At 36.8% G+C, this 27,027-nt stretch overlaps 4 protein-coding genes across 5 annotated transcripts; 1 reads left to right on the forward strand and 3 right to left on the reverse strand.

The window, feature by feature from the left end:
- Nucleotides 1–6,260: 6,260 nt before the first annotated feature.
- On the forward strand, nt 6,261–19,430 carry LOC100244067 (recQ-mediated genome instability protein 1). 2 transcript variants are annotated; one of them, XR_788099.3, is made up of 9 exons: nt 6,261–7,245; nt 7,908–8,078; nt 8,759–8,904; nt 9,061–9,197; nt 10,184–10,671; nt 11,913–12,023; nt 12,110–12,238; nt 12,388–13,247; nt 18,814–19,430. XR_788099.3 is itself a non-coding variant. In XM_002280308.4 (8 exons), the coding sequence occupies exons 1-8, from the start codon at nt 6,712–6,714 to the stop codon at nt 12,556–12,558; spliced, it is 1,887 nt and encodes a 628-aa protein (XP_002280344.2). In that variant the 5' UTR covers nt 6,262–6,711; the 3' UTR covers nt 12,559–13,485. The 2 variants fall into 2 exon arrangements, 1 of the variants encoding a protein (XP_002280344.2); XM_002280308.4 differs by lacking the exon at nt 18,814–19,430 and having other exon boundaries at nt 6,262–7,245; nt 12,388–13,485.
- Nucleotides 13,563–18,568, reverse strand: LOC100249237 (11-beta-hydroxysteroid dehydrogenase A-like). The gene is made up of 3 exons (XM_059734034.1): nt 17,983–18,568; nt 17,703–17,895; nt 13,563–14,354 (listed from the first exon to the last, which is right to left on the reverse strand). Exons 1-3 carry the CDS (start codon nt 18,163–18,165, stop codon nt 14,197–14,199), a joined length of 534 nt encoding a protein of 177 aa, XP_059590017.1. The 5' UTR covers nt 18,166–18,568; the 3' UTR covers nt 13,563–14,196.
- Nucleotides 18,577–20,697, reverse strand: LOC100260981 (11-beta-hydroxysteroid dehydrogenase A-like). Its single transcript, XM_010665467.3, is given in 8 exon segments — nt 18,577–19,053; nt 19,149–19,316; nt 19,746–19,877; nt 19,965–20,050; nt 20,148–20,254; nt 20,256–20,338; nt 20,454–20,495; nt 20,498–20,697. Coding segments are annotated over 8 exon segments (1,044 nt in total). The 5' UTR covers nt 20,639–20,697; the 3' UTR covers nt 18,577–18,768.
- A 2,232-nt stretch (nt 20,698–22,929) lies between these two features.
- Nucleotides 22,930–23,912, reverse strand: LOC100266186 (uncharacterized). The gene is made up of 2 exons (XM_010665466.3): nt 23,698–23,912; nt 22,930–23,544 (listed from the first exon to the last, which is right to left on the reverse strand). The coding sequence occupies exons 1-2, from the start codon at nt 23,736–23,738 to the stop codon at nt 23,175–23,177; spliced, it is 411 nt and encodes a 136-aa protein (XP_010663768.1). The 5' UTR covers nt 23,739–23,912; the 3' UTR covers nt 22,930–23,174.
- Nucleotides 23,913–27,027: the final 3,115 nt, after the last annotated feature.

Below are 27,027 nucleotides of genomic sequence, written 5' to 3' on the forward strand. Positions count from 1 at the left end.
GACGTGTCTTTTCACTCCATTAAATATCATTTTTAAACCGTCCAAAAATTGATGCCACCAATAATGATACAAAACAATAACCAAACACTCAAAGGTAGCAACACCATACATATATGCAATACACAACTGGAGATCCATTCCCCCAACCAAATTATGAAAAAACCATTGGCCAGTAAACAATAGCAGAACATCAAGGGTAAAAATCAGATCAAATTCAAAAATCAATAAGCCAGGAAAGTTTAGAAAAATTATGGCGAAATTTAAGAAACAGGAAAGGCGAAAGCAACCTAGAAACCCAAACAGAGAACCTAAGAGAGAGCGATTACCTTGGGTTCCGGGTTTTCACAGGATGAGGTGATTGAAGTTCAATTCATACCTGATCTGAAGACATGAATCCGAATACATTCACTGGATTTGAAGAATTCATTTAATCCATGAGAATTTGATTTGAAGAACGCACTTTATCCATGGGAACTCGGGTGCCTGAAAAGGGTAGGTTTTCGACACTGGAAGGTGGTCGGAGTGATAGTGGTGGCCGTTGAAAGAGTTGACGACGGTGAGAAGCCATAGCCACCAATGAAGAGGAAGTTAGAGGTGAAGCCTCGGTGAACAAGAGCCCGATAAAATTTTCCCCCCCTTTTCCCTTTTATTTTTCTCTTACTTTCCTCATTATTTTTTAAGGAAAATATTATTATATTTTTTTTTAATATTTTCCTTTATATTTATTTTTTCCATCATATTTTCCATGTCATCCAAACTAAAGAAAACTATTTTCCTTTGTATTTTTTTTTTCATTTCCTTAACATTTTCTGGAACCAAACATAGCCATAGCATTTTATGATTATTTTCAAATATGTGTGCTAATGCAGACTTTTCCCTGGCCTTATTTTTGAGAGTAAGCAACACACAAAGAATATAGTTGATTATTTATTTCGTTTGCAATCTCAAGACGCTCAACCCAGGCAGATGCAAAACTTCGTTTGAGACCCCATTGCACAAGTCGCACTCAGGTACTTCTCTTGCAAGGCTTTCTTGCATTCAGTTATGCACTTAGGGAGCGTGCAGTGGTCAAGATCGATCCCGAACGCCGACTCAATTGGCTCTGGACACAGCAGCAAGAGCCCCGCCGCCACCATAATCGCCGCATACACCAGCGCCAACTCCCTCATTACCGCCTCTCTTCTTACAGAGAGGAGGGGAGCTTCTATCAGATAGACACATCCTCAATTGACTTGTTCTCTACAGCTGTTATAACAAACTTTATCTTTTTGTATATTCTCTTTTCCAGCTTAATATTTCCATGTATATAGGCTTAAGACTAGGCAACTCTGTTATGATTTTAGCTGTATATATTGCATCGATTCCTTCAATAAGATATCAGAATTTCCAATCTCTTATTTTGTTATGGTATCAGAGCAATTAGCTTAAATTTTTATTTTTATTTTTATTTTTATTTTTTCCCTTCCCTTCTAATGACTACCAGGGCCAACACCACCATTCATAACACAAACGACCCTCATAGCACATTGATTAGCATCAATGTTGCAGCTCAAACTCCATTAAAGCTTACCTCCACCAACTATGTATCTTGGAAACTACAATTTCAGACTCTCTTTATTGGGTATGATATTCTAGGATTCATCGACGGATTACATCCTTGTCCAACAACAATTCTTCCAGGAACCACTACACCAAATCCAGCACATACACTCTGGATCAGGCAGGACCAACTCCTTTTCAATGCCATTCTTGGTTCTTTGTCCCCCACCATAATTCCATTTATTGCTCGAGCAAAAACAGCAAGGGAAGCCTGGACAATATTGGCCAATACATATGCCAAACCATCTCGTGGAAGAATCAAGCAGGTGAAAAATCAATTAAAACAAATCACGAAGGGATCCATGGGTGTCTCTGAATTCCTTCAGACCATCAAGGCTCGGGTTGATGAACTTGCCATCCTAGGCGCAGTTGTTGATGATGAAGATCTCTTAGAAAAGATTCTTGAGGGACTTGGTGAAGACTACAAAGAATTGGTGCGGGCAGTTCAAGCTAGAGATACTCCAATCTCCTTTGATGAACTCCATGAAAAACTTCTCAACTTTGAAGCTTCTCTTCAAAGCACCACAAAGACTGAACAATCCTACTTCCCTGCCTCTGCTAATCCTGCCAATCGTGCCTACTCTGGGTCACGAAACCTACCATACTCTAATTCTTCATCCGGAAACAACACAGGCTGGCGTCCACCCTCCAATCCTGGCAATAGCACTACGGGCTGGCGCCCGTCGTCCACCTCTGGTAATCGATTCCCTACACCCACTGGCGCTAACAATTTACGTTCAGATCGCAGCTCTCCAAAGCCTTATCTTGGCTACTGCCAAATCTGCAGAAATCAAGGACATACAACAAAGCGCTGTCCCTCTTTCAGATTAATACCAATTGAGACATCCACCAACACCAGTACAGCAACGCCAAACTCCTCCTGCCAACCAAAAGCTCACTTTGCTGCTAATACCTCCAACACCCCAACATGGCTATTGGATAGTGGTGCTTCTCATCACATCACCTCCGACTTGAGCAATCTCTCTATTCATGCACCATACAATGGCTCTGACGACATTATGATTGATGATGGCACAGGACTTCCCATAACACATACTGGTTCCCTCTCTCTCCACACTTCCAATGCTCAATTTTCCTTAACCAATGTTCTCTGTGTTCCTGGCATGAAAAAAAATTTGATTTCAATTTCCAAACTCTATATCTCCAACAATGTTTCAATTACATTCTTACCATCTTCTTTTCTTGTAAAGGATCTTCGCACAGGAGCAACGCTTTTGAAGGGCAAAACTAAGGATGGTGTGTATGAGTGGCTGGTATCATCACCTCTACTTGCCTTTTCCAGTGTCAAAACCAGCTCATCAGAATGGCATCACCGATTGGGACACCCTGCCTTTCCTATTTTAAAGCATGTCATCTCTACAAATAATCTTGCTTTATCATCTTCCAGCCTTTTACATTTTTCTTGTAACACATGTCATTGCAATAAGAGTCATAAACTCTCATTTTCCAATTCTACCATTAATTCTAGTCGTCCTCTTCAAATACTCTATTCAGATGTATGGACATCACCTATTATTTCTTATGATGGCTTTAAGTATTATGTAATTTTTGTTGATTATTTTACTAAATATATCTGGTTTTATCCTCTAAAACAAATATCCCAAGTCAAAGACATATTCATAAGATTTAAAGCCATTGTAGAAAAACACTTCAATCAAAACATCCATACCTTGTACTCTGATAATGGTGGTGAATACATTTCTCTCTCTAACTTTCTTGCTCTTCATGGTATCTCTCATCTCACAACTCCACCTCACACTCCCGAACACAATGGCTTCTCTGAGCGGCGCCATCTCCACATTGTTGAAACAGGTCTCACCCTTCTCTCTCATGCTTCTATTCCTTTGCCTTATTGGTCTAATGCCTTTGCCACAGCCGTTTACTTGATCAATCGGATGCCAACTCCAACATTAAATCTCTTATCCCCTTATGAAAAAATCTTTGGTACTCCTCCCAATTACTCAAAACTCAAAATATTTGGTTGTCTATGCTATCCTTGGCTTCGCCCCTATTCTAGCCATAAACTTGACTCTAGTTCTAAGCCATGTATTTTTCTTGGGTACTCTCTAACTCAAAATGCCTATTTTTGCTATGATCCATCCACATCAAATTTTTTTTTTGTTTCTAGGCATGTTAGATTTGTTGAATCAATTTTTCCTTTTAAATCTTCTCTTTCACAAGCTCCACGACCTGAATCAACCTCTGTTTCTACTTGGATACCACCACTAATTCATATCAACACCACAACATCAGCACTCGTTCCACCATCTGCAGTTCATCCTCAACAACAACTCCAATGTGAAGCTTCTACACCTGTTACTTCTCATCTCAGCCTCGCCAACAACCAAAACCAACCACATCAGCTGCTCTCCACAAACTCCTTGCCACCCACCACTCAACCAGACCACCACACCACAAACTCAAACCATTCTATGCAAACTAGAGCCAAAAACAACATTCGCAAACCTATTCAAAAACTCAATCTTCACATCCAATTATCCAAACCTCTTGATCTTGAACCCACCACACCAACCCAAGCTCTTAAAGATCCAAAATGGCGCAAGGCCATGTCTGAAGAATATGATGCTCTTGTTCGGAATGGGACATGGGAACTAGTGCCTTCCAATCCTAGTCAAAATGTTGTGGGTTGTAAATGGATTTTCCGTACTAAACGTAATTCTGATGGCTCTATTGACAGGTTCAAGGCTCGTTTGGTTGCAAAAGGTTTTCATCAACGCCCAGACATTGATTATTATGATACCTTTAGTCCGGTAGTCAAGCCTACCACCATCATGCTTGTTCTCAGTGTTGCTGTCAGTAATGGATGGATACTTCGTCAACTAGATGTTAATAACGTCTTCCTACAAGGTACTCTCACTGAGCATGTGTATATGACTCAGCCACCAGGTTTCATTGATCAAGACTCCCCATCACATGTTTGTAAGCTCAAGAAAGCTATTTATGGCCTAAAGCAGGCTCCCCGAGCGTGGTATCAAGAACTCAGATCTTTTCTCCTTCAATTTGGGTTCACAAACTCCCATGCTGATACATCACTCTTTGTTCTTAAATTCCGGGGACACCTTGTTTACTTCCTAGTCTATGTTGATGATCTTATTATTACTGGGGATGATGAACACTTGGTAAATCGGTATATTCATCTGTTAGCCAACAGGTTCTCTCTTAAGGATCTTGGCAAACTTTCTTATTTTCTTGGCGTTGAAATTGTTCCCAATTCGCAAGGCTTCCTGCTTTCTCAACGTCGATACTTACTTGATCTTCTTGCTCGAACTCACATGTCTGAGGCTAAACCAGTTCAAACTCCTCTTCCATCAGGTACAAAAATCTCACTGCATTCAGGGGATAAACTATCTGATCCTACGGAATTTCGAGCGGTTGTTGGAAGTCTCCAATATCTGCTTCTCACAAGACTTGACATAGCATTTGCTGCAAACAAGCTATCTCAGTTTATGCACACGCCCACAACTGAGCACTGGACACTTGTTAAGCGTCTACTTCGTTATCTTTGTGGTACTCCTGATCATAGCCTTCAGCTTTATTGTGATTCTCCTTTATCCTTACATGCATTCTCTGATGCCTTACATGCCTACTCTGATGCTGATTGGGCGGGCGACCCAGATGACTTCTCTTCCACAGGTGCTTATATTGTTTATCTTGGTCGCAATCCTATCTCTTGGAGCTCCAAAAAGCAAAAAAACATTGCCCGTTCATCTACCGAAGCTGAATATCGATTTGTTGCAAATACAGCTGCTGAGCTAAATTGGGTGTCCTCCTTGCTGTGTGATCTTGGTATTCAACTACCTACTTGCCCAGTCATTTACTGTGATAATGTCGGGGCAACTCAGGTGTGTTCTAATCCTGTTTTTCACTCCAGAATGAAACATGTTGCTTTCGACTTCCACTTCATTCGTGATCAAGTTCAGAAAGGCATTCTCAGAGTTGCTCATGTATCCTCCACAGATCAACTTGCTGATCTTCTCACCAAGTCACTTCCCAGAGCTCGTTTTCTGTTTCTTCGGGACAAGATTGGCCTCTCATGTCGAGCTCCATCTTGAAGGGGCATATCAGATAGACACATCCTCAATTGACTTGTTCTCTACAGCTGTTATAACAAACTTTATCTTTTTGTATATTCTCTTTTCCAGCTTAATATTTCCATGTATATAGGCTTAAGACTAGGCAACTCTGTTATGATTTTAGCTGTATATATTGCATCGATTCCTTCAATAAGATATCAGAATTTCCAATCTCTTATTCTGTTAGCTTCTACAGATTTGTAGAGAGGATTGCAGTTTAAATTAACAAGGGCAATGTATTTGGAGGCATGTGATGAAGTTATAAAATTGAAAGAAAAGCTCAGCAATACTGCAACGGTGATAATAATATGGAAGTTGATGACCATCAACCCAATATTGTTTACTAATTTATGGTATTGGATTGGCCACTTTTCTGCAAGGTTGGTGAAGGTGGATCAATGGGAGATCAACATTTGGTTCAGACTGTGGGCTTTTATTTCCACCTGTAGATGTTGGGTTGGATCACAAATCTATGCTTGACGCCTCATGGAGGCACTTGGCATATAACCATTTTGCCTTCTAAAAAGGAGCACTCTGTTGGGCAATGAGCATGGAGAGATGGGGGAGAATATTCCCTGGTTTTCTTTTGTGTTGTCTTCTTTATTAAAATATGCATTCCAATAGATGTTGGTTAGCATTTTTGGAAAAGCACATTCCGAGCTTTTGGTTATTGTTCATCATCAGTGACATTATGTGGAAGTTCTTTAGACGCTTTATCCTTTGTTGGTTCTTTGAAATTTTTTGGGGAAGATGATAAGAAAAAATAAAATCAGAGAAAAAATGGGATCATTTCATGGGTCCAGTTACAAATATTGGCCCAATAACCATGTCATGGGGCCCAAAAGACGGAACCATCACGAGCCGAGCTGGAGATGATCTAGTGGGGCGCGAGCTGCATATTCGGTATTACTATTCCCTCGTCCAAACTTCAAAACAGATGTTGAGAAAACTGGAGGGAAAATCCCAACGCTCCTGAGAAAAAGGAAAAGGAAAAAAAATGCAAATGCTCAGAAGGCGTCTGAGGTTAATCTCTTCTTCAGATGAAGAAGAAGAAGAAGAACAGCAGCAAGCACCTGCTGCGAGTCACGAAGCTGTTACTCCAGTCTCTGCTAACCCTAACCCTAACACCTCTGAGCCTCTCCCAGTTGACATCTCCGATGATGATTTCGTCGACGTCTCCGAAAATTTCTCGACACCGTCTCCCCCACCTGCTCAAACTTCCGGCCAGTCCTTCCAGTCATCGTCCTTCGAACCGCCTAGTTCCGGCTCTATCTCCGGCGAAAGCTCCAATCCGATCGGCGACTTTCTTCGGGGGCTTGGGCTGTGTTTGCGGAGAGAATGGTTGGATTCTTGCATTCGCGGTCTCGAAAGCTCTGTTCCTGGCTTTGCGAGTTTGGATGTGGCTGGAAAAGCGAAGCTCTGTTTCGAGCAGTTTCTGTGTTCTGACATGAATTACTCTGGTGCCGGTGTTCTTCCCCAAAATGTTGATTCGATGCATCTTGTTGATCTCGCAGGGCCATTTGTGTTGCAGGTATGTGTTGTCCCACCCATTCGTGATTTGTTTTGATTTAATTGGTGACTTCATTGCATTTTTGTTCAAAGTTGAGTCATCTTTTTGCGTATAAATATTCGAATTGAGGTTCATACTTGCTGCATTTTTCTGTTGATTCATGGAAGTTCATCCAAGATCGATGAAAGAATAAGAAAATTAAAAGAAAACTGATAATCTGATTCACGGACTGACGGAAGCCACTGCTTAATATTCAATTTCTAAAACCTAATCCTACCCGGCAGTTAATCCATTCAAATTCAAAGAATCATTTGTATCTAATAAATTTATTTCTAATTCTAATCTACATTCTTATTTTGGTCTCCTTAATTAGCTTGTAATCCCACTAATGGTGGTTGAGGTAAAATTGTTTTCCTGCTCCTGCTGATTTTGTTTGCTATTATTGTCATTGTCATTTTTTGAGCTGAAATTGTTATTTATTGAAATAGAACAAGAAATTTTTAGGATTACTGCAGGAGAAAGAAAACAAATAAATATATTACATTGTTTGTGAAATTTTTAGACTTTAGAGTTTGTCATGCAGGTTATCTATTTCAATATGACCTATTTATTCTGTATGATACTTGAATTGGTGATGAGGACATTTTTGAGGTTTTTCTCACTTTAAATAGCCGCTTTTCCAGGTAGATGAGATAGTTAATATCAGTGCTCCTCTTCGAGGCAGGTATCAAAATGCAGCTTCTGGTATTAAAAGGTGCCTCAAATTGTCCATGACCGATGGTATTCAGCGTGTGTTTGGCATGGAGTACAGGCCTATCAAAGATATTGAAGTTTTGGCTCCTGCTGGATTGAAGGTTTCTTTTACTTGTGACTGTCAATTGTTTCGATCATGAGTTTCCTTCTGACTGATAGTGCTAGATAAGTTCCCATCTGGATATCCTTTGGGCTGTCTTCTAATAAAACATCTGTAGAGATGATGCACTTGCAAAGGATTTGGTTTAGAACAGACATGTGATGAATCCTTGCTTGGAGATCTTCTACTCCTACTCTAAAAGGTTGACTTGATGAAAGAATAATGGCAAAATAATATTTTTATGTTTTAGCACTCTGACAAAGGGAAGATTAATTTTAAAAATTTTTAGTGCTGCAAAATGTTAGCCAACCTAGCAAAAGTATTGGCATACATGATGGTGTTTGACATGGATTTATAGTGAAACCTCAGAAGAAAAAGAACTGCCATGTGGATGTCACATGTCAGTGCCTAAAATGGTGTGTCCATGTTTGTATGCATACATCCTCGCATTTATAGTACATAATAAGAAGCCTCAAAATGGTAGTAGCCTTGATGTATATGTATTGACTTGAATCAAGTTGACCTTTGGTGAGGGGTAGTCCATTTAGTTGTTGCCCAATTTCTTGTCCATTGCTTGGAAATTTTTTAGTATGTATCAGAAAGAAAGATTTTGTCTATTTTCCTTGCAAAGTAGGAGTTATTCATTTCCTGACTTTGAGAAATCATCCTTTTGTCTTGTAGATTGCCATCTGTAATGTAAATATACGACATGGACTTTTCATGTTGGTGCCTGAGGTTTTTGAGATTCTAGGAGGATCGGTTGAGGAGTTGGAAGCAGCACGACAAAGGCTGGTTCATGAAGTAAATAAACCACCTAGAGGGAAAAGGTATTTGTTAAATTCCAATTATGTAACCATTTTGTTGAAAATTCTCAATGAAATTCTCTTCATGTTGTATTATCTCATCTCATATAAAAATAACCTGTTATTTTATAATGAATGTGTAGGAATATAATTAAATTTCTATTGCATTGCATTTTTCAGAACAAAGAATGGTGTCGTTCCTCCTTTAGCAACTAGAGCTACTCTTGCAGCATGGCCATCAAGTGGTGTTGGTGTTTTTGGGCGCACAAATAGTTCCACATCCCAAGGTGCTACTCCATTTCAGGCGCATGATCATGGTATGTTGCTTGTTTTGGGGCTTATAAACTGATATTATACAGTTCAGGCTTCATTGATACTAATCGGCTAAGTTTCTGTATGATTGAACTGTGCTCTGTGAACAAGTGAACTTTAACCTTTTGTTGTGGTCAGTCATAATAAAATTGAGAATGATGGAATTGTTTTTAGGGGGAAAGAGCAAACCAAGTTCCTACAGTGGAGCATTATTTATATAATCTATCTTGACATCAATGGAAGTGGATGACAACCTCTAGGAATGGTATTCGTGGTGTCTCTGACTGCCTCCACGGCCTATTGGTTTGTTGGATGGGAGTCTGTATTGCAGTTGCTGCCTATCTGCCCTCATCCATTCTTCTTGAGATGCCATGCAAGAGCGTGTAGGTTAGATTAATTATTAAGTAAACATTATAAATTATAGAGACAGTTTTGAATATGTTTACTAAGTAGCAGTTTCACAACATGATTCACTTATTGTAATTTGGTATTGGTAGATGAAGGCATTGTGGACTCTTGGATTTTAGTCTTTTAAGCATTTCTCCTCTGTATCAACTTGTGCTAATTTAAGATACATAGTTGTTGGTACTATAGAAAATCAGATGGATGCGTGGAACTACAAGAAAAGACGGAATTCTGAGTGAGTTCATTCTTGACATGGTAGAAGTTCCAAGTATAAGTCTATGATGAAGGATATCGGATAGGTTTTCTGGTAGCTTTCTGCATTTGGGAAGTTGAAGTTATAATCTAGTTTTATGGAAATAGAAACAATATTTGTGGGGAGTTGTTTTATTCAATTTTTGCATTCCAACATATTATTTTCCTGTGCGATAGCCTGTAAGTATCCGTAGTTGTCAAACTACGAATAGTATGTGCTGTGCGTTATTAGCAAATATAAAGAAACTTAAGAAAAGTGACAAATTTGTGACTTTATGTTCCTAATAGTGATTTCTAAATTTTCTTTTTCCCCTGCTTGTATCCATTACTGTAGGTGCTACTTCAGTTGCTCCTGGCATTGGTGTCAATGAAAGGTCTACAGAAGAGTTCAATGTTGCTGTTAGGAGGGAAAATGCTGTGCCTAATCCATCATCTAACAATGTTATGGTTGTTGAAGAGGTCGATATGGTTACTGATTCCATTGCTTCAGCGGCAGTCAGCAATGATACTGGTGAAAGGATGAGGGAAGAGCATACCGTTCCTGTTTGCAGGGACAATGCTGTGCCTAACCTGTCCTCTAATGCTGTTTCAGATGCTGCTGAGGTCCATATGGTTGCTGTTCCCATAACTGGGGAAAATGATGTACCTAACTCATCCCATAATGCTGTTTCTGATGTGGAGGAGATCCCTATGGTTGATGAGGCTGACCACCCACTGATACTAACTGGAGAGAGAGAGATCCCTTTCACTTACTTAGCTAGTTTGTCGGCCAAGTGGGCTGGAAGGAAGGAGAAAGCACCTTTTGTTCAGGGAAAAATTAAGGTATCTATATTCTTTTGCTTTCTTGGTTGGATCAGTTAACCTCTTTGTGTTTGTTCTCTTTTAAATTCTTTTCTATAATATTCTATATTAAATTCATTGACATCTCAAACAGAATATAACTCAAATCAAATCAACACAAAAAACAATACAACAATGTCCCACCCTAATAATCAGGGGCTGGCTACATGAATTATGTAATATTTTTTCCCTTGTACTGAGTTCACCCCTATATTGGTGTTCTTTTCTATAATATTCTATATGCTGATAAACTCCAATGTCTACAAAAGTTTAAAGGAGCATATATGATTTCATGGTTACTGACTAATATATGTTTTTTGATAATGTTTAAAGATGTTTTCATTTGTTCTTGGTTATCAGAATTATATATGTTTGGGTTCATGCACACTATATATCTGTGGGCATGAAAACTAACTTTTGTTTATGAAATATTTACAAGGAAACCTAAAATACCTCACTTTTAATATATTGACACTCAATGAGAAGAAAACCCAAAAGGCCAACTTTTGCTGGGTCAGTTACACCAAGATTATGATAAATGTTTTATATCCTATAGCTTTTATATATAAAATTTTTAAAGAACCAAGTTGGTTTAGTGATTTTTAACTATAGAGTTATTTCTGCTCAAAATACTACTTTACAGGCTAGGACCCACTTATAAGAGAAACCAAAAGTGCTTACTTGTGTTAGCTTCTCTATTATTATAATTTTATTTACCTTTCTTCAGCTAGGTTTTTCCCAATGATAGTTTCTTTTATTGACTAAATTAACATTTGAAATGTACTTCCAGAAATTTTATTTCTTTCCATTTAATATTTGAAAAAACTACAGAATTAAATTCATGTAGCAGACTGCAAGTTGTTGAGAAGAAGGCTTTGTTAAGTTTGAGTTGTATCTAAATGGACTTTGAGTCGGGACTATGATGTTCAACTGTGTTTTAGATGGGTCTTTACTTTGAAATGTAGGACCTTGGTGTACAAATATCATTATCAAGCACTTCTAGCTTGGTTGAATGTATATATATACAAATCTTCTCTAATCCTTGGTGTACAGTTGTTGTAATCATCAACACCTCATCAACCACTTCTAGTTTGGTTGAATGTTTAAATACAAAAGGCTTCTGTGGTCCTATGCTTGGTAGTGCAAATATGGAATTTAACTTTGTGTAAAACTTATCCTTCTAGTGTTATTGTATGCTTCTGAATGTGAATGCATGTCTGTAGTGCTTCTTGACTGGTGTAAAGGGATTCCAATATAAGCAAAGGACTACATTTGATCTTCGGGTTTATGTTGATGATGGTAGCCTCATCTCTGAGATCCTTATTGATCACAATGTAAGTTAAGTTTGATTTTCACCACTTGTTGAACCAACTTGTTAGAATCTAATTTGTTGCTCTATTGTTTATTATATACTTTTCAGGTTGTACAGCAAGGAATAGGTTATTCTCCTAAGGAGGTCACTGCTGCTCTTGCTTCTTCAGACGTGAAAATAGTTAGTGGCATGAAGGACACCCTGAAACAGTTCCAAATTTTCTTAGCGAATTTTGAGGTAATCTGCTCTGGTTCTTGTTAGTTTTGTGCTTGTGCTTGACCTTTTATGAAATCCATTAAAAAGTTTATGAATCAATGCCATATTATGGAGATCATTTCCTGCAAATTCTGTAATGGTCTGTTGATCACATGAAATGTTTGTTCCAGGGTACAATGGTTGTAGAGATAAATGAAACCTCCCCTCTTCCAATTGCCCTTGAGATGGTGCAGGGCTGTCCAGCATCTGATGCATGGTTGCTTCTGAGAAGACTGAAGTCCTTCACTTCTATTCAAGCACCACGGAATTCCCCCTTGGAGCCCATTGATCTATCCCCTTGATGAACTCAATCCATGCATTTGAGTAACAGGATTTTTCTTTGGGATGACTCTTGAGATGCATAGTTCATAACCCAGTTCCGAAAACAAGCTGCAAGGGCATTGAACTTGTTTGATGAAAAATGCTCACTAGATTGCCTGGTTGCTTAAGCTATTGTCTCGGTTGATTCTTTGCATATATAAACACTGCTACGAGAGGGTGAATTTTGAAGGGAGCTTGCATGTCATGACATTCCTTTAATTTTCTTGGAGTATTTATTGATTGGTTCTAGTCGAAATTCAGGTCCAAAAACAATTGGTAGACTCATTCAAATTTTGAGATCAATTCGGAGCAGTTCACCTAATGCAGTTTGGTTGGCATATGGAGGAGAACAAGACACATTGTTTACTCTGAAAATGTGCCCTTGAGGCCTAGCTCAAACAGTAAAGAGATGGGGAGCATTTGTGGGAGATTCCAGGTTCAAGTCGCAATGGGGGCAAAATTTACCTATTAAAAAAAAGAAATTGTTTACTCTGAAAATGTGAATCAATCAGATATCAGTGGGGAGACCATCCATGAGATTGCCAAGGAGAAGAAAAGACAATTTTCTTGTCATCAGCTAAATATAGCTGCACCAACCAGGGAGCGCTATCAAAGGCCCTTTTTTTGTCAATCTACTAAAGTAATCTCAACACCCTCATTTGTTAACCAGGTATTTTTCAAACTCAACTTGAGTTCAGATGCTACATTCCCTGTGTTGTATACCAAAGAATTTAACATCGAGAGTTGTCCTCTGGTAAAGATCATAGCATGATTCTGTATGATTTGCTGATAGACTAGATACAAGGCATGATTATGGGCCTATGCCTTGGATAAGTATAAGGAAGTTGAATAATTGTTCCCAATATGTGGTCTTATTCTTTCATATTAATAAATTTCGTTTTATGCAATCTTTTATCATTTCACACTTACACAAAGCAATACTGCTGATGTAGAAAACTCTTTACACCGTTTCACTCTCTTTTTCTCTCTTGTTGTAGAATATGTTTACACATCTGATATAGAACACATCGTACATGTAGGAAACAGCCTATACGAGAACACTCCCTACATATACAACAGAACGTTTATTGTTTCTCACCTTTTTCTTTAATAGGTGTTTATTGTTCCACACTCACGCATGCCAATATCTTATACTCTGCTAATTTGAATCAACCAAATATCAATAGAGAGACATATATTAATGCCTTTTACTCTACATCCTACGAATATAACACTCACTATAAGAAGAATCCACCCTCCGTATGGAACACATTCCAAATGTATTAGTTAATCTTCCTTGCTTCACACACAATGATATGTGGAACATTATCAGCAAAATAGTCCCTACTCATAGAACACTCCCTTCGTGGGAGACCTTCACATGTTGAACACTCCCTACATGGAGAATGCACCCCAAATGTAGAATGCAGAGGACGTTTATTAACCAGAGCTATGACACACATCAAAAGACCTAAGCTTTGACACCTCGATCGACTTTGAGCTCAGGAGATTGGATTGAAGTTGGGTACAAGAACTTCTTTGCTCCAGTTAGGTCCAATATCTTCTTGCTAGGTGCTTCTCTCTCAGAAGTCCCAGGTTTAGTGATTAATAGCAAGTGGCTACACCACTCTACAATCTGAGGGCAAAAGGCTTTCCAGTGAAGTGTTATCTTGACCCATGATGGCTCTGTTGGGTATTTTTCCCCACGTCAAGTGCTGTTTACAATTGCATTTGCACACCTTTCTGCTGACTCTACAGGGATGACGCTCATTTGAACCTGCCAAGAATAATATTAGTAAACAATTAGATAATTTCTTGGCTAAGATTTGCACTGGAAGCTCTTTAAAGAGCTTCAAAAGGAATCTGAGTTTGTAGACTTAGAATTGGTATGATACTAAAAGGGTGTTTGTTTTTTTAACTTTTTACTGAAAGAAATTTGTTTTCAGATTTTAAATTTTTTGTTTTTCTACTTTTTCATGACTTATTATAAACTTTTTACTGAATGGAAAAAGTAACATGTTGGTTTTTCTTTACTTTTTAATGCTTAATAGAAATAAAATACTACAAAAACAAACAACCTAATATTTAACACTATTAAGTATTAAAGTTCTATTTAGAATTAAGAAAAAAACAAACACCACCTAAGTCTTGCATAAATTAATATATGATGGGCTTATCTGACCTTTAGACTGCCAAATTCATTTCCTAAATATGTAATCTGTGAGTTTTATGTGATTAACTTAGGCTTCTTCTAAGCTTTGAACAACTTAAGCCTCCTTACTACATAATACCAAACAAAGGAAGAGGGCAGCCTAGAGTTCTCAACTCCAGGTTGTGTTGGTCAAACTGGACTTTTCACCTATTTATAGCCTTCACCTGTTTATCGGGTACATGAGAAAATTGTCAAGCGTCTGAAGTTTGTAAGGATTCTCTTTGACCTTCTCCTGGTCCTTCAACTTTGGATAGGCCCTTGTAATTTAGAACCCTACACTTCCTTAAAGCTTGTAAAATGTTTTAGCAGTCTCCAGTTGGCTTCATATGAATCTATAGAACCTTCTGGTCAGTATAAATAATGGTGGGGGTGTCATTTGTGCATGGTAGGATGCTTAGGAGAAAAATGTTTTGTTACAAATACAAAAATGTTTTTATGCTTTTTCTTGAATTTACACATGAAGAAAAGGAATGTCTTAATATTTTACGGAGTAATGACGACTCAGTTGGCAAGTTCATGGTTTGATGAAGGTTTTTTTATTTTTTATTTATCTCGACCTGCTTAAGGAATATATTTATGTGCTATTAAAGGAAGAAAGACAAGATGCTCATATTTAGGAGATTACTATTAATTTATGAAGGACTTGAGGTGCATTAGGACATTACGATCTAGCGCTTCTCTAGTATTCTAATAACAAGTCTCTTTGGTGTAATAACCTCCCCAGGAAATAGATCCCCAGATTTGGTTTGAGCAGTGATCCATCTGAAATTACAGGAGGCAAGGGTATTTTTTTTTTGCCCGAAAGGGTCTCTAGGTTAGATTTGCTCACTGCTAGAATGGAAACAGAAACTTACATCTCTGATATCTTGATCTAATTTCATTAGGCCTTCCTTAGGAATTTTCCTTGGGTCATTTCTGACTCAATCAACCCTGGAGTCACAATCATTATTCCAATGTTGGTTCCAAATTCAACCCTCAGTGACTCATATAAGCTTATAACTGCTGCTTTGCTTGCCAGAAAGACATGATGAGATTATAAAAGTTGGGATACATTGTAAAATTATAAAAACCTATCCCAAGTTGAACATGAAAGTAGCAGACATGGGTAAATACTGATGAAATTTCTTACACAATAGATGCTCATTCTTGGTGCACTTAACCATCCACCAGATGAAGCAATTACTATAATCTTCCCTTTGGTTTTTCTTAGGTGTGGAACTGCTGAATGAGTACTACAAATTGATCCCCAGAAGTTTGTCCTATAGAAGACATAACCACAAAATTCTGTTAGTGATAATTGAAAGCAGAATGGCTGATATTCAGTTTACCTTCTTAATTGGATATATGTGGTTGATGGTTAATCAGGGTCATGATTAATTAGTTACCATTACTGGTACGAAATTAGTGATATCGGTGGAATCTTTGAACATACGGACTGGAGTAATCCCAGCATTATTCACCAAATGATCTACTGTTAAAAACACCATCAGATACCATCAAACTAGTTACAAAGGATGACCAAGAACTGATGGAGGCTCACTTTAATTCGAAGTACTCTATCTAGCATGCCAATCTATTTCATGTCTCTCATTTGCATGCCAAGACAAGTAAGGTTGAGATTGGAGAAGATTCATAGGAATTTTCTTTGGGGTGGTGGGGCTCTTGTGCAGAAACCACATCCAGTAAGGTGATAAACGGTTTGTTTGGAGAAAAGGAAAGGTGGTTCGGGTGTGAGAAATTTCTCTTTGATGAATATAGCCCTCTTATGCAAGTGGAGTTAGCGGTATGCCAATGAATGAGTGGCCCTTTGGAAGCAAGTCATCAATCAAAAGTATGGTGAAGATGATGGGGGGTGGCGTTCCCACAAGGTGAGTGAGAGTTTTGGTGTGGGGTTGTGGAAAGCTATTAGGAAGGAGTGAAATATTTTGAGTAGCAGGTTCGCCTTCCAAGTGGGCAATGGGTAGAGAGTGAGATTCTGGATGGACAAGTGGTGTGGAGATGAGCCACTATGTAAGTCATTTCCTTCCTTATTTACCCTTTCTTCGTCTAAGAAGCTTGGGTGGCGAATGTTTGGAACCTTGAAGGTGAAGGGGGTGGATGGATCCCTCTTTTCTCTAGGGCCTTTAATGACTGGTAGTTAGATTTAGTGGGGCATTTTCTGCAAAAGATTTAAACAATTAGGGTTCATAGGGATGTGGATGATAAAGTGATTTGGACAACTTCGAGGTGTGAGACATTTTCGGTCAAATCTCTCTATTCTATTTTGGAGCCCAGAGATTCTCCTTTTTTCCCTTGTGGTAGCATTTGGAGATTGAGCACGCCACCTAAGGTGGCTTTCTTTGCTTAGGAGGCATCTTGGGGGAAAGTCTTAACTCTGGACCAACTTTAAAGGAGGGGGCAGTATTTGGCAAATAGGTGTTTCCTTTGCCTCTCTAAAGTAGAGACGGTTGATCACCTTCTTCTTCACTATGCAAAGACTCGGGTTCTTTGAAATTTTCTTTTCTCCCTCTTTGGTGTGTCTTGGGTTCTTTCATCTTCAGTGAAGGAAACTCTTCTTGAGTGGCATGGGTCGTTTGTGAGTAAAGCTCATAAAAAGGTTTGGCAAGCGACCCCTTTATGTATATTTTGGACAATGCAAAAGAAAAGGAACATGTTAGCTTTTGACAATGAGGAGTTATTGATCTAAAGATTGAAAAATTATTTTGTATGTAATATATGGTCTTCGTCTAGGGTGTTTGTAGATATGAACCCTATTTCTCTTGTTAGCTTTGGGTTGAACTTTTAGGCTTTTACTGTATAATACTTTGAGGACACTGTTTTTGGTGTATCCTCTTTGCTCTATATATGACTTTTCTTTACCTAAAAAAAAAAAAAAAACTGATGGGAATAAATAGAGACAAAAACTTCACTCACATCGTCGGAAGTGTTCCACTGCTTCATCAACAAAACTCTTGCAAACTTCAACCTTGGAAACATCTGCACGGATCACTAAAACCTCAGGGGAGCCCAAGCTACGAGCCCTGTCTGCAACTTCTTGGATACTCTTCTCCTTTCTGGCAACAAGGACTAAACAAGCACCTCTTCTCGCATACTGGTAAGCCAGGTGCTTCAAAATCACAAAATCACAAAATCACATCACGTTAGACTGAAATTAACCTAGTGATTTAGGGAATGCTAGTGTTTTGATGGGAACCTCTCCAATGCCTGAAGATGCTCCTGTGATGAGTACAACTTTTCCGGCCACATCTTCGCTGAGTAGGGATCTTAGGATAAAGAAAAGGGAATTGAAGGACAGGAATGAAAGTAGGAAGAAGAGAAGTGTTATGAGGCCCATAGAATGAAGCGCAATGTTGAGGACCTTGTGAATGAAATTCATGGCTTAGCTGGTAGCCCTAGTAAAGTGGGGGAGAGAAAGGTCGAGTTACAATGAGGAAAGGAAGATGGCACTGTAGCAGCCTTGCATGCAAGGCTCGTTACACGTGGTTCAAACTGCCTCCCCCACTTGCATCTTTTGGAATTGCCTAAGGGCTTTTGTCCGGGTTCCAGAAAGACCATTTGGAGTAGACTTAAGGATTGATTTGAAGTACCACTAAGTTACCAAATTAACTGAATTTATGATAGCTGTGTATCTTCATGAATGTCATAAAATCTTCCATTTCTATTCGAACCCTTATTCCACTGAATCGACTGAAAACTGTTAGTGAATTTACACATTTCTCTATGGATTGTCGCAATCGAATTGAAATTCTCATTATGTTACTTTCAAGATAGAGCTCTTGCCTTTCAATTACCTAAATAATTAATTTATTTATTTCCAAGTTCTATTCGACGTCATCTTACCGTTATGTACAATATTTGATATAGACCAACCACCATCTCCTACTATCAGGCGACTATGAACACATAACCACAAGACTTTCTACAAACTACATGAAACGTAACGCATCACACACGACACATTCATTCCTGGGGCTTCATCTTAATCTGCTTTGACATCAGTTGTTTGGATTGTGGTTGGATACAGAAACCCACGAGCCCCAGAGATGTCCAGGATCTTCTTGCTGAGTGTTTCCGATTCCCCTGGCCTAGCAAGATAGAACAACCGGAAACACCACTCGATCACCTCAGGGCACAACACCTTCCACAAGTAGGTGACCCTGAACCACGATGGCTCCGTCAGGTATTTCTCTCCCCTGCAAGCGCTCTTTACAATTGCCTTGGCACATGCTTCTGCCCTGCCAACTGGGATTATGCTCACTTGAGCCTATTAAAGAAATCATCTTTCAGTTAGTATCAAATAGGTTTGATGCATGGGCAAGCAGATGCAAATGCAGTAAGGTTAGGCGGAAGAGTGATTACATCTCTCATGTCTTGATCCACTTCTATTTGGTCTTCATTCTTTAGGAATTCTCCTTGAGTCATTTCAGATTCTATAAACCCAGGAGTCACAACTGTTATTCCTCCGATGTCGGACCCGAGTTCAATCCTCAATGTGTCGTAGAAGCTTATTAATGCTGCTTTGCTGGCCTGCAGTCAACATCCATCCTAGTATTATAAGAACTCATCTCTAACCATCCATGATGAAAATATTAGTTTTATTCTTGATGGAAATTCTTATTTATTTATTTTTTTTTACAAAAATCAAATCACAAAAACTAACTTAAAAAAGCATGAAAATTTTGTGTGAATAAATAATAACATATTAATGAAACATAAATTGCATATTTTAGAAAATTAATGTAAGTATCATAGAAATATGCTGATATCAATACCACGTGATGGAGTTTGCATGGTCTATTTGAATTTTTTTCTCGTGACTTATCATGAATATGAAATTGTTTAAATTTTTGTTTTTAATCCGGCCCTCGTCTAATACTAATATTTCGATGAAAATATTTTCGTGTTTGCCGACAATTGAGAAAATAACCAAAATTTTGTTGGAGAGAGATTACTTACATTGTAGATGCTCATTCGTGGCATGGGCAGCCATGCAGCAGAAGAAGCCATGCCAATGATCTTGCCGTGGCTGTTTCTGAGGTGTGGAATTGCAAAACGGGTGGTGTAAACTGAACCCCAGAAGTTCACATCCTGAGGACAAAAGCACAGCAATAAGAAGTAATTTGGAGGATTAAATTAAGTAAGTCGATCACAATTAGAGAGTTGATTATGGATTACCATAACTGGTCTGAAATTAGTGATATCTGTGGCTTCTTCAAGCGTGCTGGCTGACTGGATCCCAGCGTTATTTACTAGATGATCCACTGCACCTCATACCCAAAGGAAATAGCGAGTGAAAATCTACGAATTAAAAGCGATTTTCCAGAATTAACCTCAAAACGTCCGAAGACAGGATCTTACCTCGCCCAAAGTGATTAGCAGCTTCATCAACAATCCGCTTACAGTCCTCCAGCTTTGAAACATCGGCAGGAACCACACGGACATCAGGGGCGCCCAGCGCACGCGCTACCCCCAACTTCTTGGAGCCTGTTTTCCCTTGTTGAAGCAAGAACTAAGCAAGCTCCTCTCTTAGCGTATTCATACGCCACATGCTATATACACACACACAAATTAAGGAAAGAAAGAAAGAAAGAAAGAAAAAAAAACTCTAAGGGGCAGAAAAGAAAATACGATTCAGGGAAGGTTTTTGAGTGGTAGATTGATTACCTCCCCGATGCCGGAGGAAGCGCCGGTGACGATGACAACCTTTTTCCGGTGACGTTTTCACTTAGTATAGACCAGAAGGTGGAGAGGAAGAACTTAAAGAAGTGAAATGGTGGTAACAAGAGGAAGAGAGCGACAAAGGTAAAGGGTGGCGCCACTAGGTTCAGGAAGCTGTGTATTATATCCATGGCTTTTCTTACAGCTTAGAGACGCCGATGAAGATTTAAGGCTTTTAAGCAGACCATCCTAGTATTTTTATTTTTATTTTTATTTTTTATATTATATTCTTGGGTTTTTGTGCGTATATATCAAGGGAAAGGGCCAAAAGTTGAACGCAGTGGGTGGGACCTCTGCATGGAAAGAAGCTGACACGTAGTCAAGCATCCCAACCTGATTATGCCATTTGTCGGTTAAGCTGTGTCTCCTTCAGCTGGTGTTTCACTCACGTTAAGCCTCATCCTCGGACCTATGCCCGAATCCCGTCTTCTACTCCACGTTTTAAAAAATAAATAAGAAATAAGAAATATTTATGTCCTTTTTTTAAAAGCTAATTAACTCGTATTAAAAATGATAATACTTTAAATTCTATTATTTTATTCAATAATTAAAATTAATGTCAATATTAATCACTTTTATCACCATTTCTATATTGATAAATAATGATTTAATGTCAATAATTTTTTGTATTTAATGAATTAATATCACTTATTATATTCTATTGTTATTTATCATATATAGTTATGTGATAAAAATGGTGGCGTCATCTTTGGTTGAAACCCCTTTTTTCATACGAGAGGAAATGAGGTAATGATGTAATTAAACATGTTAATCTTTAATCACTTTCATGTATAATATTTTTAATTAAAATATATTTTGAACAATTTAAGTTGGTTAATATGTAAGGTCATGACTCGTGACTCATTCCATGTTGGGCATGGGAGATAAATTAGGCCCGGCCTGAGGATCCAAGCCCAGCTTAATCCCTTCTGGGCGGGGATTGAGACCAATGGGCTAGCCCAAGCCCTGTATGAGCATCAAAGACCCAAAAAGAAGTCTTGAAAGAGTAGGCATTGGATGAGATTTTTTGAACCACTGCAAAGGTTGGAATCGGACAAACCAACCGACAGGGCTGATGAGTGGACTTGGCCTAAAAGTTAAAGGATCTACTTGGGTTAAAAGTTAAAGATTGAAAATAATTTTGAATTAATTTCATTCAGCCCCTCAGGTTTAATATAAATACATTGAAGTACTATTTGTTTTAAATTTCATCAATTAACACCTTAATAGATGAATTTCATAAATACAATTTATTTTTTAAAAAATTATTAAATATACGTACTTAATTTTTTTAAAACTAAAATCTCTCTAAAAAATAAATAAATAAAAAAAATAAATTTATAAGAGAGTAAATTTTTTTTATGAAACTAATTTTATAAAATAAGAAAATATTTATAAAAATAATATTTTTATAAATAAAACATAGTTTGATTGAAATTAACTCATTTTTCATTTATGTTTTGTAAAATATTCCAAAAAACAATCAAGAAATAATAGATACTTTGAAAACTTTTGCATTACTTTCATTCAGAATAAGTAGATAAAATTATTTTTTACATTTCGGTTTTCATTAAAATTTTATTTCTAAAAAGAATTTAAAATAGTTTTAAAAAATATTGTAAAAAAAATACTGAATTTTCAGTCAAACCCAAAGGTACACATTGGCAGAGGCAGTCCAACCGAAACCAAGAGGCTTGATCTTGGCCTGGTTCGGCTTTGGCCTGAAAAATGGAATGAAGGGTGGATCTTGGCCCTCTCATGAGACAGCCCATGGCTCTACCATCAAGCCACATTTGATTAATATTTATTAATACACATAAAATTAATATATTATTTCATTTGAAATATCATAAATTAATAAATAAATAAATTTTGATTATTTTATTTTCAAATTTCATAAATCAGGACAATATTTTTAAAATACAAGATAAGTAGTGAAAATAAAATTATAAATAATTTTAGGTAAAAACATAAATACTATTGCCTTATTCTTTTATTCAATTAGACAACTTTAATATTAATATTATTATTTATTTTATTATTTTTTAGATTTTTTTTTTCAATATTTATATGAGTTTTGATTAATTTTAGTCTTATGGATTTTTTATTTTTCTGAATTTTTGTTCAATATCTCTAGTCTCTCATAAAATTTTAGTAAAATTCAACCATCAATATTAGTCATTTTTTAATATTTTTATCCTTGTTAATTCCATAATTATAGGAAAGGTACGACCTAGTTTTTTAAATTAAATTTAATTTAATTTTTATTAAATTATATTCACGTGGGATTATATTATTTTGTATTGTAGTAAAAGGAGGTTTCTTAGTTGAAAAGTAGCCTCAAATTGGCATGCGTGGGAATCCATTAGCGAGCTCTCTGGAATCCATCCAAAATCTCACATTGGCTCAGTGAAAATTTATATGGTAGAATCATGGATGAGCACTTCATTATATGAATTTGAAGGCATATGACATGACCATATACAATCTCTTTCTGGGGAGCTCATGGAAATACAAAGATAAAGAGAAAAAAAGTCTGCAAAGCCCATTGAAAATACAAAGAGAAAATTTGTTTTTTTGGGTTTTTGTTAGATCTCAGTACAACTATAAACTACACACAAATCACCTCATTTCTTCAACCACCAGGCTCTCTCTCTCTCTCTCTCCCTAGTGCTTAGCTTCAAGCCTCCTTTGTCTGTTGATCCTTGCAATGAAGTCATCAGCCCTTTTGTTTAATTCAGGCAAACTGAGATTCTCTTCCCCACCCAACTTCACCTTTGGTTTTTTCTCCATCTCCCATTTTTTCCATTTTCCTCCCTCTCCATTTTTATACCTTTCCACTTTCTCTTCAAAAAATTTCTCCCCCTTCATCTCCCCCTTCTCTTCATGGCCAGAGAGACTCCAAAGGTTTCTACTCACGCTCACATACTCATCATAGTACACTTCACTGGCCGGAGAAGACTCTGATGTCAAAGCCTTGGAATCTCCAACAAGGAAGATGATTATGAGGCTCCCTATCACAAACACAGACTTGGAGCTGAAAAGGAGGGAACCCAGTTTTGGAAGAGACACAAAAACCCTCATGGAAGAAGACAGAGAGGGAAGCCAAAAAGGGCTAGAAAGTAAACTGCATATTAAAGCAGTCACAGTATAAAAAAAGAGGTTATTGAGAAGCTGATGGTTTCTGTACCTGTTCATGGCTTGAATCTTTCGTATTGTGGCAGCATCCATTCTGATATTGTAAGGGTTAGCTAGGGTTTAGAGGGAACTGATCCACTGTAAGAAATTTGAAGACAGGTTTGGGGGAGGAGTTCAGAGGGAAATTTTCAAAACCTTTAGACCAAGTCTAAAGAGCTTAGAGGCAATTTCCATCTGGCTGAACATAGAGCAGTAGTAGCAGAGATTTATATAGGAGAGTAAAGGAGCTATATTTGTGGGGATTCCTCACATGCTGCTTTATTAATTTTTCTTTTGTATGGAAGATAACTTTTTGAAAAGCCATGGGAGATTGATTAGTGTTTATTGGGCACTTTTTTTTTTTGGGTTACCTCTGTCTTCCACTGCTTTGAGGTTTTTAATTGGTCACAGAAACAAACATACTTCTAGAATTACCATTTAGGCAACAAGTTTTAACACTTTTTTTTTTTACCTACTTTGAATTGAAGTATAATTCAGCCTGATTCATAATACAAGCCAAGGAGCTAAAAGATCAATTTGTGCTACACATAATTACCAATAGCATATACCATCCTATTCTCCCCATGATGAATTCTATATACCATCTTATTCCCCATATGGTACTCCAATTGTGGGCTGTCACATTTTTTAGTTTTAAATTTTATCAAATATATCGTATCATTGAATAGATATTATTTACTTTAAATTCACAGTTCATAACTATCACAACTTTAAAATATATCTACATATGGACTATCTTATGGGTTTACAGATACGATACTTTATAGACTTATAACTTCAAAATTCGCTTTATATATTAAGTTAATCGATCATTAAAACCCAACACTTGGAATAAGATGTCACATATAAGATTTCTAAGTAAGGCGTCATGTGTCCATGGTAATATTTATAGCTAAAAGAGTAAAAAATAACCCCCGAAATTAATCAAGCACATACAATAAATATATCTTATGATTAAGATCATTAGGGTGAGTGAATGATATAAGGGAAGTTTACTTCATTTGATTGGCTAACTGCTGATACAAGAGTCTTTTTAGGTAAGAGCAGCATGAACCTTTAATGGTGTTTGTGCAGCATGGCTTATTATTCTCCATATCTTGAAGCTTACACTTCTTATTATAGGGAAAGTACTCCACTTAGAAAGCATTTGTATTTCCCCCCTCCCCCTCCCTTTTTTTTTTCTCTCTTCACTGGAAGTGGGGTTTTGTCAAAAAGAATTACTTAGCTTTTTCCCCACATAATGCAACCAGTAGAAGGCACATGGTCGGTGGAAGCAAAAGGAGAAGGTGGTTAAAAGAGATCCACAATAGTTCAGAGTAGTGGGCTTCTTGTCATATTCTCAGATTAGACTCCTCTCAATACAAGGCAAGAGTGAAGAAAACTAATTACACAATTAAGAATTAATTAAGGTTATACATATACAATTTTTGAATTTAATTAGTGAGATTGTATATGATGGGTCTTTGATTGAGAAAAAATAACAAGATAAACTGATTAAAATCATTTCAATGTCAACAAGTTTAAGTGAAATTTTTTTCTCCAATTGTATAAATGAAAAATATTTCTTTTATTTTTAGTACCTAATGTTTTGTTTGGAATTGATGATAGAAAAGACAAATGACAAGGCTCATCTTCAAAGAAAATAATAACAATAGTAAATGTAAAATGATGTCATACCCAATTATGATCTTCCAAATTGGCTTAAAAAATATTCATCCAACATTTTTCAATGCCCAAAAAAGTCTCACTGAAAATGACTCCAAAGTTGGTAGTTATATTTTTTTTTGGGGGGTCCTCCAAAAGCTTTGTTAGGTAGTGAAATGACCAAGTGTCTTACATGTAATGAGGTGATTAGTCTTAAAAATGGATTAATAGTGAGCTAATCAAGCATTATTGGTATTGCTTTAACAGATATTTGGGAATGGTTGGCAATCCTCCTAAGTCCAAGCACACCTTCATCCTTTACTCCCCTAAAAGAACCATGTATTATTGAGATTTTTACATGTACCTAAAAGACTGAAAGCAATAGGGCATGGCATATATGTCCTTTGGCTAAAGGAAGATTTTCTCATTCCCTTCAGAAGAGATCCTTCACAATGAGAAAAAGGAAGATAATCAGTGAGAACATGGGCACATATACCTTGAAAATATCTCATTTCACCTCAATCTATGCTTTTTATATTTATATATATTGATATATTGCTCATGTTTTGAATAAGTATGACCATCCATATTTTTTCGTATTTTTATTTAATTAATCCTTATTTTAACAAATATATTGTGAAATGCATTTCTTAAGCATAAAATTTAATCGCAAGAATGATTAAAATTATGTTTGGTTTTAAAAAAATTCGAGGAAAAGAAAATAGAGAGGAAAAGTGGAAAGAAAGAAAAAAAAAAAAAAAAGATTCAAATTTAATAAATTATTTTTATATTTTTTTCTAATTTATTTAACTTATTTTCCTTTGTTATATAAAAATTAAATAATTTTAAAATATATAAATTTCTAACAAAACCATTTACTTTTGCTTCTTTTATTTTATTGATAAACCCAAATATCAAATGTCATCCCATCTTATAAATAAGAATATTGAAAAATATGAGATCCACCATTAGGTTAATATTTGGAAACCAAAAGCAACTCCTGTTGACATATTCTTAGAAATTGCTTTTCATCTCTTTATATTTCAAAACACTCTTTTACTTATATGTTCTCATATTTAAGTGCTTTTTTTTTTTCCTTTTTTTTTTTAATCAATTTCATAATTATTAACAAGTGGCTATTTCATTATTAACAAGTGGGCACTAGGCAGAAATGGAGTGTGAAAGTTGCATTATTAAACTGAAATGTGTTGGCCTTTGGGAGTGTATGAAATTTCATCCAAAAGAAAGGGCCATCAAGTACCATGTGATATCTTAGTTTAATAAGCTCAAGATTTAAGTGCTTTTATGTCTACCAAACTATGCATATAGTGGAAGTGCTTTAAGTTCATGCCCTCAATCATTTGTGATTGGAAGAAATGGATGCAAGCATAATACAAGTGCTTATGGCCTTTTGGAACCACTACCAATTAGTACCATTCACATCCCTGCTGTATGTTGTATTATAGAAGTTGAGCGTGAAGGTTTTCAAGAATGAATTTGGTTGGATAATTCAACATGGCATAAAAGATTTTAAATTATTATCATTAATGTTATTAGCAGATTAATTAATTAATTAATTAATATTATTATCTAAATTATGAATGTCTGATTGATTATAAGTGGGTTTGAGGTTGTCATTTACAAACATTTTTTTAGGAAAATAATTATATTAGTTGAT

The sequence above is a fragment of the Vitis vinifera genome, chromosome 17 (assembly GCF_030704535.1).
Source record: "Vitis vinifera cultivar Pinot Noir 40024 chromosome 17, ASM3070453v1".
Taxonomy (NCBI): domain Eukaryota; kingdom Viridiplantae; phylum Streptophyta; class Magnoliopsida; order Vitales; family Vitaceae; genus Vitis; species Vitis vinifera.